At 43.7% G+C, this 12,789-nt stretch overlaps 1 protein-coding gene across 3 annotated transcripts in view; it reads left to right on the top strand.

The window, feature by feature from the left end:
- Window positions 1-5,228: 5,228 nt before the first annotated feature.
- The window catches only part of FNTA (farnesyltransferase, CAAX box, alpha), a 30,636-nt gene continuing 23,075 nt past the window's right edge, over window positions 5,229-12,789 (top strand). For 2 of the 3 annotated variants that reach the window (XR_002523785.2, XM_031669532.1), the window contains exons 1-2: window positions 5,229-6,059; window positions 8,550-8,635. Coding sequence is in view for 1 of the 3 variants with exons in the window: in XM_031669532.1 (XP_031525392.1) it covers window positions 5,860-6,059; window positions 8,550-8,635 (286 nt within the window). In the remaining 2 variants the exon portion in view is untranslated. Of the gene's footprint in view, window positions 6,060-6,104; window positions 6,337-8,549; window positions 8,636-12,789 lie in introns of those variants that run through there. The other variant, XM_031669533.1, reaches the window with a different exon arrangement.

Here is a 12,789-nt window from a genome sequence, read left to right on the forward strand (position 1 = left end):
CCTTACAGAATTTCAAATAGCCTTTATGAGAAGTGAGTTATAGATTTTTTTTTTTAGTAACAGATAATTGTTTTTAGTGAAGTACAGCTTTTATGTAATTTTCTAGAAAAGTGATCACTTTCAAATCAACCTAGCATAAAACCTTTACCTGGAGTACATTCGACTTACATGAAACTTGGGAACACAGAATTCCATGTTTTTCCCTGTGTTACTGATCTAGTGAACACCGGTGTCACTGTGATCCAAGGCAGAAAATCAAACATTGCAAGCACCCTAGAATCCCTACACGTGTCCCTTCTCAACCATAACCTCCTCTCCTCCCCTAGAGGTACTTACTAGTCTGAGTTCTATGGTAACGATTTTCTTTATTTGTTTAGTTTTATCATTAAATAAAAACAATAGGCTGTAATTTTGCCTGTTACTAAACTCTATGTACATAGAATTATATACTGTGGTTTCTTTTGCTCAGCACTTTGTTTATACAACGGTGGTATTGTGATATAATAAGTATGTACCTTCGTCTTTATCTCCAGCTCCTGGCCAGAGAGCCCATAATTCTTTTAATTCCTAAGTGATAAAGGTGAAGGGTGAAAGGAATGTCTTTTTTTTTTTTTTTTTTTTTTTCCTGAGATGGAGTCTCCCTCTGTTCCCAGGCTCAAGTGCTGTGGTGCCATCTTGGCTCACTGCAACCTCCGCCTCCCAGGTTCATGTGATTCTCCTGCCTCAGCCTCCCAAGTAGCTGGGATTACAGGCATGTGCCACCACACTCAGCTACTTTTTGTATTTTTAGTAGACACAGGGTTTCACCATGTTGGCCAGGCTGGTCTTGAACTCCTGACTACAGATGATCCACCCACCTCGGCCTACCAAAGTGCTAGGATTACAGGTGTGAGCCACCACGCCTAGCCATGTCTTTTGTTTTCCATGACAAATCCTTTCAACCAAATCGGAGTTTATGCTAAGAAGCTGACTCTTGGAGGGTGGGGGCTGGTTGCCATGTGCTATGGTTTGAATATCTGACCCTCCAAATCTTATGTTGAAATGTAATTCCCAGTGTTGGAGGTGGGGCCTACAGGAGGTGTTTGGGTGATGGGGGTGGATTTCTTATGAATGGCTTGGTGCCATCCTCTCAGTAATGAGTGACTTCTCACTCTGTTGATTCCCACAAGAGCTGATTGTTAGGAAGGGATGGGCCCCTCCCGGCCTCCTGCTTCCTCTCTTGCCCTGTGATCTCTGCGCAATGGCTCCCCTTCAGCTTCTGCCGTTACTGGAAGCAGCCTGAGGCCCTCACCAGAAGCAGATGCTGGTGCAATCCTTCTTGCACAGCCTGCAGAAACATGAGCCAAGTCAACCTCTTTTCCTTATAAATTACCTAGCCTCAGCTTTTCCTTCATCACAGCATTAAATGGACACCAGGGAAGCCAAGCATGTGATTAGAGGATTGGCGCTTTCAGCCGCCCACACCTCTGGGAATGGGAGAAGGGCTAGAGGTTGAGTCAATCACTGGTGACCAATGATTTAATCAACTGGGCCTATGCAATGAAGCATCTATAAAAGCCCTAACTAAAGTGGCTCAGAGAGTTTCAGGGTTGCTGAAAAAGGATGCATCCACATGCAAGAGGGTAGCAGACCCCAAACTCCATGGGAAGATCAGCTCCCATGCTCAGAACCCTTCCAGAACTCACCCTATGTACCTCCTCACCTAGATCATTTGTAATATCCTTTATAATAAACCAGTAAACATAAGTAATGTGTTCCCTGCATTCTATGAGCCATTATAGCAAATTGTCAAACATGTGGGGTTGCGGGAACCCCTGATTTATAGCCAGTTTGTCAGAAGCTCAGGTGATAACCTGGGACTTGTGACTGGCATCTGAAGTAGGGGAGCAGTCTTGTGGGACTGAGCCCTTAACCTGTGGGGTGTCCACTAGCTCAGGGTACTTAGTGTCATAATTGAATTGTAGTTTACTCATCTGTTGTCACCAGGGTTGCAGGATTGCTTAATGTGAAGGAAAACCTCATACATTTGGTGTCAAAAGTGTGAGTAGAGGAAACAAATGTTTTTCTTTTTCTTTTTTTTTTTGAGACGGAGTCTCACTCTGTTGCCCAGGTTGGAGTGCAGTGGCATGATCTCGGCTCACTGCAACCTCCTCCATTTCCTGGGTTCAAGCAGTTCTCCTACCTCAGCCTCCCAAGAAGCTGGGATTACAGGTGCCCGCCACCACGCCCAGCCCATTTTTGCATTTTTAGTAGAGACAGGGTTTCACCATGTTGGCCAGGCTGGTCTCAAACTCCTGACCTCAGGTGATCTGCCCGCCTCGGCCTCCCAAAGTGCTAGGATTACAGGTGTGGGCCACTGCACCTGGCCATGTGTTTCTTTTTTCATATTTTTTTGAGACAGGCTCTCACTCTGTTGCCCAGGCTGGAGCGCAGTGATGTGATCATGGCTCATTGTAGCCTTGACTTCCTGAGCTCAAGTGATCCTCCAACCTCAGCTTCCCGAGTACCTGGGATTACAGGCACATGTCACCACGTCCAACTAATTTTTGTATTTTTTTAGAGTTGGGATCTGGCTATGTTGCCCAGGCTGGTCTCAAACTCCTGGCCTCATGTGATCCTCCTGCCTTGTCCTCCTAAAGTGCTGTGATTACAAATGTGAGCCACTGTGCCCAGCCATGATTTTCTTTTAACTACACTTACTAGTGTATGAGCTTTAGTTCATATGTTTCATTTTTGCATAGTATTCCATTATATGACTATACCACATTGTACTCTTGATGAGCATGTTGTTGGTTCCTGGTCTGTGGCTGTTACAATGTGTTGCCAGTACTGTTGTTCATGTGTTCTGATGCATGTGAGTACACCATTTAAATATATATATATATATATCTGGCCAGGCGCGGTGGCTCACGCCTGTAATTCCAACACTTTGGGAGGCTGAGGCAGCCAGATCACGAGGTCAGGAGTTCGAGACCAGTCTGGCCAACGTAGTGAAACCCCATCTCCACTAAAAATACAAAAAATTAACTGGGTGAGGTGGTGTGCACCTGAATCCCAGCTACTTGGGAGGCTGAGGGCTGAGGCAGGAGAATTACGTGAACCTGGGAGGCAGAGGTTGCAGTGAGCCGAGACCATGCCATTGCACTCCAGCCCAGGGAACAGTGAGAGACTCCGTCTCAAAAAAAAAAAAAAATATATATATATATATATATATGTATATATGCATATATCTGAGCATTACTGGGTGTCTCAGTTGTTTTGTGTTACCATAATAGAATACCTGAAGCTGGTAATTTATACAGAAAAGAGGTTTATTTGACTCATGATTCTGTAAGCCGAAAGGTTCAAGACTGGGTAGCTTTATCTAGTGAGGGCCTCAGGCTGCTTCAACTCATGGGGCAAAGTGGAAGGCGAGTAGTTTGTGCAAGGAGATCACATGGCAAGAGGGGAAGCAAGAGAGAGAAACCAAGGAAGACTATCTATTCTGGAAGAGCAAGAACCCACTTATCCTTGAGGGAGGGCATTCATCTATTCATGAGGAATCTGACCCCATGACCCAAACAGCTCCCACTAGGCCCTGCCTCTCAACCCTGAATGAGTTTTGGTAGGAACAGAACACATCCAAACTATCACCCAAGCACTGGGTGATAACAATGTGTTATCTTCAGCTTTCCTACATAATGCCAACCTATTTTCCAAAGCCACTTGGAATTGTTAAGCTTTTCCATTTTTGCCGATGTAGTGGATGTGTATGGTATATAAAGATATTTCTAATATGCATTTTCTTGATTACTAATGAAATTGATCATCTCTTCATGCATTTATTTGCCATTTTGGGTTTTCTGTTTTGTGCAGAGTCTTAAGCTTTTATGTTTTGCCTTTCACATTGAAGTCTATGTAGTATAACGTAGGGATGTAATTTCTTTTCCTCTGTGGGTGCCCAATTGACCCAGCACCATTATGCAGAACACCATCCTTTTCTCAATCTTCTGCAATGAAGCCTTTTTCTAGTCTCAAGCATCCACATATGCATGGATCTGTTTGTGAGTTCTCTACTGTGTCCCATTATTTAATTATTTCTGCACCAACACTTTTTGTTCAACTTTGAACAAAAAGAGGTGATTTAATGCTAATATATGGAGTGGAGAAACTCAACAAGGCCTGTCTGTTCAGGTTTTCCTTGGCCTCACTGTTCCTCCCTGCAACCCCCAGAGGGAAAGGAGCCCTCTGGAACTAGGGTTTAGTTTCTTAACAGCCAGCTGTCACATAGAAAGGCAGGGCTGGAGGAAGGTTAGAGTAGTATTTGCAGGTGCCATGGCTGGCTTTGGGGGAAAAGGGTTCTGGTTTCTATGACCTGTGAGGGGGAAGAGGGATTCTAGTTGCTGTGGCTTGCCTCAGGAGAGGATGAGCGGCCACAGAGAGAAGGGCAGGAGAAGGTCAGAGAGAGACTGTGCTTCTGAAGCTGATGCTTAGACCTTCATTTGGGATATTCTTTTCTGAGCCCCAACAACATACATTCATATGACCCATTGTTAATGCAAAGAGTCAAACTCTGGAAAATATTTGAAGAGATTTATTCCGAACCAAATATGAGTGATTAATGGCCTGTGACACAGCCCTTAAGAGATCCTGAGAACACGTGCCCAGGGTGGTTGGGGCACAGTGGGGTTTTATGTATTTTCAGGAGGCAGGAGACATCAATCAAATACATGTAAGATACACATTGGTTCGTCTGGAAGGACAAGACAACTCAAAGTGCAGGGAGAGGGGTGCTTCCAGGTCCTAGGTAGATTTAAATATGTTCTGATTAGCAGTTGGTTAAGTTGTTATCAATAGAATGTCCAGGTTGTGATAAGGGGTTGTGGAGACCAAAGTTTTATTATGTAGATGAAGCCTCCAAGTAACAGGCTTCAGAGAGAATAGAGTGTAAATGTTTCTTATCAGACTTAAGGTTGGTCTTGATGTTAACGGCCCACCCCCACCCCCTTCCATCATGGCCTGAACAAGTTTTTCAGGTTAACTTTGGAATGCCCTTGGCAGAGAAGGGTCTATTCAGATGGTTTGGTTTTGGGTTCAGAATTTTATTTTTTGGTTTACACCATTATATCCGAACATATATAAATACAAACAAAAACTTCACCAAAAATTACTTTCTTTTTCTAATGGTGTGTGTTTTGAGACAGGGTCTCTGTCCCTCAGGTTGGAGTGCAGTGGTGATCTCAGCTCACTGCAGCCTTGAACTCCCAGCTCAAGTGATCCTCCCACTTCAGCCTTCCGAGTAGCTGGAACCACAGGCACCCACATGACGCCCAGTTAATTTTTGCATTTTTGATAGAGATGGGGTCGCATTAGATTGCCCAGGCTGGTCTCGACCTCTCTGGCTCACACGATCCTCCCGCCGCGGCTTCCGAGCGGCTGGGATCAGGCTTGAATCACTGCGCCAGGGCTTTATATTTCGTTTTGAAAATGCTGACATGGATGCAAAGGGCTGAGTGCTCAGTGTCCGCCAGCCACCCTCAGTTGCGGCTTCCGTCCAAAGAAGGAATCGCACTCCCTGCTGGGGCCACTAACAGCACTAACACGGTCCGAGTGACATCTGCAAAGCTCGGGAACGGCGACAGATGGGAAGACGCGTGGGAGCCTGGGGGGCCCTCGGGAGAGCCGCGCACCCTCGCGGCCGACTCAGCCAGTACCCGCACCCTCCTACCCAGATCCCGGCCGCCCGCCAGGACTCTCTGGCCCGCACCTCTATGGTAGGAAACCAAGAAAACAGGAAGTGGCCTCGAGAGGGGGAAGGGAGGGGCGGGGCCTCCGAGGGGCGGGGCCTCCGCCACCACCTCCGCTGCGGACCCAGGCGAGATGGCGGCCACCGAGGGGGTCGGAGAGGCTGCGCAAGGCGGCGAGCCCGGGCAGCCGGAGCAGCCCCCGCCCCAGCCGCACCCACCGCCGCCTCAGCAGCAGCACGAGGAAGAGATGGCGGCCGAGGCCGGGGAAGCCGTGGCGTCCCCCATGGACGACGGGTTTCTGAGCCTGGACTCGCCCTCCTACGTCCTGTACAGGTAACGCCCCCGCGGCGCGGGGCGCTCCCTGGAGGCCCGGCAGCCCCAAGACCCGCGGCGCGCGCTTCCGGCCCCAGCGCGCCCAGGCGAAGTTCCCGCGCGCCGCGTGGGCTGGTGCCGGGCGCTGGGCCCGGGCTGCTGCCGGGAGGTCGCCACTTGCCAGGGCGGCGCCGGCGCGAGACCGCGGGGACGCGGAGCAGCGAGGTCTCGGCTTCCCTCCTGCTTTAAGCCACGCGGAAACTGCTGCACCCTGGACCGCACTCGTTCAGCTGTTCAGGTGTCGCGATTCGTAAATACAAGAAATTTCCCGCTCTCTTTCACGGCCCCAGAACGCTGTGCCGCTAACAACCAGTGAATACCCAAGGGCTAGGGTGCAGTTCTGGTAGCCGGGCAGGAAACCAGGGCCAGATTTGCTCACCCTAAAAACGAGATGTGAGGCTCGTTCCCTTGGCTGGCTCTGCTTGGAGCACTGAGACATTTTCATCCAATCCATATTTTAGCGCCTCGTATCAGCCAGGCTAAAGACTGAAAAGAGATTTGCTGCTGAACCTCTCTTAAGCCTCCCTGCATCGCCTCGTAGGTAATACAAGTGATGTGTACTGGGGACTGCGGTAACTTTCTTGCCTCTATCACCCCGTCTTTGCTGACGCCCAGTTCCATCAGTTCTTTGCTTTCAGATGGTAATGCTGATTCCCTAATTCCCTGTGAACCTGCAGAGATAATCGCCTTAGGTCTTACTTCTGTAGTTCTAGGTAAACCCATTCGATGGTTTGTTTACCTTGATTTTATGAATGAGTCGTAAAAGCCACTACCCAGATTTTTTTTTTTTTTTTTACTGAAGATAATGTTTTATTGATTTAAATTGGTAGCCCCATAACCCTCAAGTCGGCTCTCTGGATTGTGAAATACTCAGGTTCTCACATGACTGTGTGTGATTCCCTAGTGACTAAATGACAGCATTACTTTTCCCAGGCCATTCCCCCAGACTCTAGGTGTCACGTCTTTGGTCATGATTTCTCTTGTAGTTCTCTTTGTATAATGGACGCAGTTTCTAGCATTGGATGCCACAGAATATCTCCTGTCAATAGCTGATCATTATAGAGAAATAAAAAGTGAAAGGCGTCTCACGCCTGTAATCCTAGCACTTTGGGAGGCTGAGGTGGGCGGATCACCTAAGGTGAGGAGTTCCAGACTAGCCTGGCCAACATGGTGAAACCCTGTCTCTACTAAAAGTACAAAAATTAGCCGGGCGTGGTGGCGGGTACCTGTAATTCCAGCTACTTGGGAGGCTGAGGCAGGAGAATCACTTGAACCCAGGAGGCAGAGGTTTCAGTGAGCCGAGATTGCGCCATTGCACCCCAGCCTGGTCAAGAGCTCTGTCTCAAAAAAGAAAAAAAAAATGAAAAGAATATAAGTGAAAGTGTTTAAGAGAAATTTGGTCACACTGGGTAGTTCACAGAAATTTCTGTAAGCACTCACTGTTGTCACTATACAGTTACTTTAGCATTGCTTATTAAGTAGTCATTGAATGCCGCCTGGGTGCTGTGGATGTTTTAAGCGCTTAACGTCTGTTACCTCATTTAATCCTCCAAAGACCCTTCTAAGGTTGGTAGGTAATAATATTGCCCTGATTTTATAAATGATGAAACTGAGGCCCAAATAAGTAACTTTCTGAAGGTCACACAGCTAGTAAGTGCTAGACCCAGTGTTACAACTTAGGCAGTTGTCAGATTCCAGAGCCTGCTTTCTTATTAGTGATCACCTGCGCCACCTCTTGAGTAAATTAATAGCGCTTATTTTTATCTTAAAATGTCAATTCCTAGTATTTTGTTATTCAAACGTTTTAAAAATGCTGACTCAAAGAATCTTATTAGACCAATGAGTTAGATTGATTTCTAAGTTAAAAATACTGTGAGGCCGGGCATGGTGGCTCATACCTGTAATCCTAGCACTTTGGGAGGCCGAGGCGGGCGGATCACCAGGTTAAGTTATTGAGACCATCCTGGCCAACATGGTGAAACCCCATCTCTACTAAAAATACAAAAATTAGCTGGGGGTGGTGGCGCACGCCTGTAGTCCCGGCTACTCGGGAGGCTGAGACAGAAGAATCTGTTGAACCCTGAAGGCGGAGGTTGCAGCGAGCCGAGATCACACCACTGCACTCCAGCCTGGGTGACAGAGCCAGACTCCTCAAAAAAAAAAAAAAAAAAAAAGAAAAAATCAGAAAACTGTATACTCGCTGCAAAAACTTATAAAACTTTAAATTTGAAAACTGTTGATTAACTGTTCATCTGAGGGTTATTTGTTTTAATTTTACTTTAATAGTTTAATATGTAAAGCATATTGGCAAAACTTTGTCATGAAGAATCCAACCATGATTGCATTATGAGCCCTGTAAGTTACTAATGTCAATGTAAGTTTTAAAAACACTAGAGTTCTTTTTCTTCTGTATTTGAATGTAACCACTGGTTGGGAAATGTCTGTTTTCAGGGACAGAGCAGAATGGGCTGATATAGATCCAGTGCCGCAGAATGATGGCCCCAGTCCCGTGGTCCAGATCATTTATAGTGACAAATGTAAGTTTGTTTATATTAGGAAAAGGTCTGTAAGTTAAACTTAGTAGCAGAATTGGAATTCACAACTATGTAGCAAGGTAGATGACAAATTTCTGTCTAATAAAAATCTGAGTGACTTAAGATGAGTTAATTTTGTGTGTTTTTTTATGTATGATTTATCTTTATGATTAAAAGTTTTATTTTGCCCAAAGACTGGACATATTCTAAATAATAAACGTTACAGTATAATAGGTAATAGCTACTATGTGATTGTGGTTTTCTTTTTTTTGCTGGAGACTCCACCGCCTGGGAGATTGTGCATGTAGCACACAATGTAAATGAGTTACTGTTTTTAGAATAAACTTTGGTTGCTGAAACATCAGCATTTAAAAATATATTTTGGCAGTGAGGTGTTCGGCTCAGTTGGAATACATTTATTGATATTAAAATGAGTAGATTTTTTTCTTTGACAAAATATTCTTTTATAATGTGAAAATGTAAATTGAAGGTCATGGAAATGTTAATTGTTCTTCTAGGAAAGGGAAAATGAATAAAATGGAATGATAGTTTTGTAATTTTATGTATACATATTTCTTTCAGTTAAGTCTTTACTAAGATCATTCTTTTTTTTTTTTTTTTTTTTGAGACGGAGTCTTGCTCTGTCGCCCAGGCTGGAGTGCAGTGGCCGGATCTCAGCTCACTGCAAGCTCCGCCTTCCGGGTTTACGCCATTCTCCTGCCTCAGCCTCCCTAGTAGCTGGGACTACAGGCGCCCGCCACCTCGCCCGGCTAGTTTTTTGTATTTTTTAGTAGAGACGGGGTTTCACCGGGTTAGCCAGGATGGTCTCGATCTCCTGACCTCGTGATCCGCCCGTCTCGGCCTCCCAAAGTGCAAGGATTACAGGCTTGAGCCACCGTGCCTGGCCAGATCATTCTTTTACAAAAGCGTTTTTTTCTGATAATAAAATGACAATGTTTAAAAAAGAATAATGATGCAGAGGTTTGCCTTATTAATTATGCAGATATATTACTAAACTTCAGTGGAAGTAGCACAGAAATAGATAAGTAAGGACTCTAGAAATAGATTCTCACTCAATGAAAGCTTAATATGTGATAAAAAGGACATTTTATACCTTTATGAAAAGGGCGGATTAATCAAATAATGGTTGGAACAGTTGGCTGTGCACTTAGATAAAAGCAGAATTGTATCCCTATCATTCTTACGACGAAGAAGGTATTATTAGGCATTTTGTAAACCTCAGAATTGATTAAGGAAAAGGTCAGAATATATAACTGCATGAAAATGCAAAACTCTCATACGTTGAGAGATATTACATGTGAAGAGACAATTCATGAAATAGAAATATCTATGAAGAGATATTAACCTTACTAGTGATTGGAGAAATATAAACCATAACTTTTTCAGATTCATAAGTACTTATAACAGAGATGTTGGGGAAAACTAATATAATCATATGTTTCCATTGAGGATAAATTAATAACCTTTTTTGCAAGGCATAAAATTAACATTTTGGGCCAGGCTCGTTGGCTCACGCCTGTAATCCCAGCACTTTGGGAGGCCGAGGCAGGCAGATCACCTAAGGTCAGGAGTTCGAGACTAGCCTGGCCAACATGGTGAAACCCTGTCTCTACTAAAAATACAAAAATTAGCTGGGCGTGGTGGCGGCTACCCGTACCCCAGCTACTTGGGAGGCTGAGGCAGGAGAATCGCTTGAACCCGAGAGGTGGAGGTTGCAATGAGCCAAGATGGTGCCATTGCACCCTAGTCTGGGCAACGAGCAAAACTCTCTCTCAAAAAAATATATATCTATGTATGTATATATAACATAGTGAATTCTTACATATACCATGGTTAGAAACCCTGAAGGAAAAGATAAGTTTTAACCTGTCAACCATTTATAGACAGATATATCAATTTAAAACTTACACAGCAGAAGAAACCACAAACAAGTTAAAAAGCAAGCAGCAGTGTGGAAGAAGATACGTCATTTAAACAGTATCCATATTAAAACTAAGACGTTTCTACAACAGGATAAGGAGACAGTTTAATGAAAAAATGGACAAAGGGTATGAACTGGCAATTCACAGAAAAGAAAATGCCATTGGCCAATAAAATAGGAGGAAGAATCCCTTATCATTAGGAATGACACGTTAAAATGAGAATTCCATTTTCTATCCATGATTTAAGTGGCAGAAATGAAAACTGTCTTATGATATTAGGTATGAAGATATATGAAGAGCTCCATGTATTTCATATGGGAGTTTTCATATGTTTAGCCGTTTTGGAAAGCAGTTTGGTATATCTGTTAAAACTGGAAAATGCACTTACCTTACAACCTAGCAGTGTTGCTTCTAATTTAATATTCTGGGTTCATTCTGGCACATGGCATGAGAAGATATGCACAGGAGGTTAAACATATGGGAGTATATTTGTGAGAGAACTTTCTAGAGCTGGAATTACTGGGTCAAAGAGGATGTAAATTTTAATGATTTGTTGTAGAAGTTTTTATACTAGTTTACACTATCTTTAATAATGTATGAGTGAAAAATGCAAAGCCCAGACTTTGGAGCCAGACCATCTGGTTCACATTCTAACTTCACATTTTACTGACTGTGTAATCTTGGACAAGTTATTTAACGCCTATGTGCCTTTGTTTCCACCTTTGTAAAATGAGGATCTTGATAGTAACTGCAGATGTAGTAAATTATTCACATAAAATAATAGAATACTTTCTGGTTCATAGTAAACACTATATATGTTAGCTACTATAATTTGCAGCGTTTTTTTAAAAAAGCAAGATACTGGAAGCTATGCCCATCTTTTAGAGAAATGGATAAAATGTATCATTGTCATACAGTTGAATACTATATAACCATTAAGAGAATTTAGATCTATTATAACATGAACAGATCTCAGAAACAATAAAAAAGTCAAAGTTTTAGAAACTTTAAGCATGACAATATGTTGTTTATATTTTTGTTGTTGTTGTTGAGATAGAGTTTCACTCTCGTTGCCCAGGCTAGAGTGCAATGGCGCAATCTTGGCTCACTGCAACCTCCGCCTCCTGTGTTCAAGTGATTCTCCTGCCTCAGCCTCCTGAGTAGCTATACCACGCCTGGCTAGTTTTGCATTTTTAGCAGAAACGGGGTTTATCCATGTTGGTTAGGCTGGTCTTGAACTCCCGACCTCAGGTGATCCGCCCACCTTGGCCTCCCAGAATGCTGGGATTACAGGCGTGAGCCATCGCACCTGGTCTGTTGTTTATAATTTTTGAATTAAAAGAATAATGTTGTTTCATTTTACCTTTTACATTGAATTGGATTTTGGTTGTTTACCTAGGAACCTGAGGCTTTGGAGCTATCCCAGCCTGATAGCCTCCCAGTTTATTTTATCAGTGTGCATATGTATGTGTGTATGTTTTGTGTGTGTGTGTGTGCGTGTAAAATAATGTATTTTATATATATACATTATATACTAGTTAACATGTTATCATTTTGTTTTAAATTTAAATTATTTGGAAACTTGGTTCTTTTTGTTTTTTGAGACAGAGTTTCACTCTTGTTGCCTAGGCTGGAGTACAATGATGTGATCTCGCCTCACTGCAACCTCTATCTCCCAGTTTCAATTGGTTCTCATGTTTCAGCCTCCCGAGTAGCTGGGATTACAGGCATGTGCCACCACGCCTGGCTAATTTTTGTATTTTTAGTAGAGATGGGGTTTCACCATGTTGGTCAGGCTGGTCTCGAGCTTCTGACCTCAAGTGATGCACCCACCTTGGCCTCCCAGGGTGGTGAGATTACAGGCCTGAGCCACTGCTCAAATTCAACTTTTTAAATATAGTGATTAGAACCAGGTAACCTTTGCATAACTCAGAATTTTGTGAAGAGGAGTAATTGCTCATATTCTTATCCGATATTTTCACTTTCAGTATTATAGGCTAAAAGGAAAAACTGTTTCTCTGTAGTCAAAATACTTTGACACCAAATGTTTGGAATTTTCACACGAAGCAATTTTCTGTAGACACCAACTAGTTGCCCTACAATTTAATTCAGTTCTGACATTACCCAGACAGACCCCACAGGCCAAGGGATCAGTGCTGCAACATCCATCCCACTTGAGATGCCGTTGCAAGTAGTGGGTCCTCACATTACCCA

The sequence above is a fragment of the Papio anubis genome, chromosome 8 (assembly GCF_008728515.1).
Source record: "Papio anubis isolate 15944 chromosome 8, Panubis1.0, whole genome shotgun sequence".
In the NCBI taxonomy this organism is placed as follows: domain Eukaryota; kingdom Metazoa; phylum Chordata; class Mammalia; order Primates; family Cercopithecidae; genus Papio; species Papio anubis.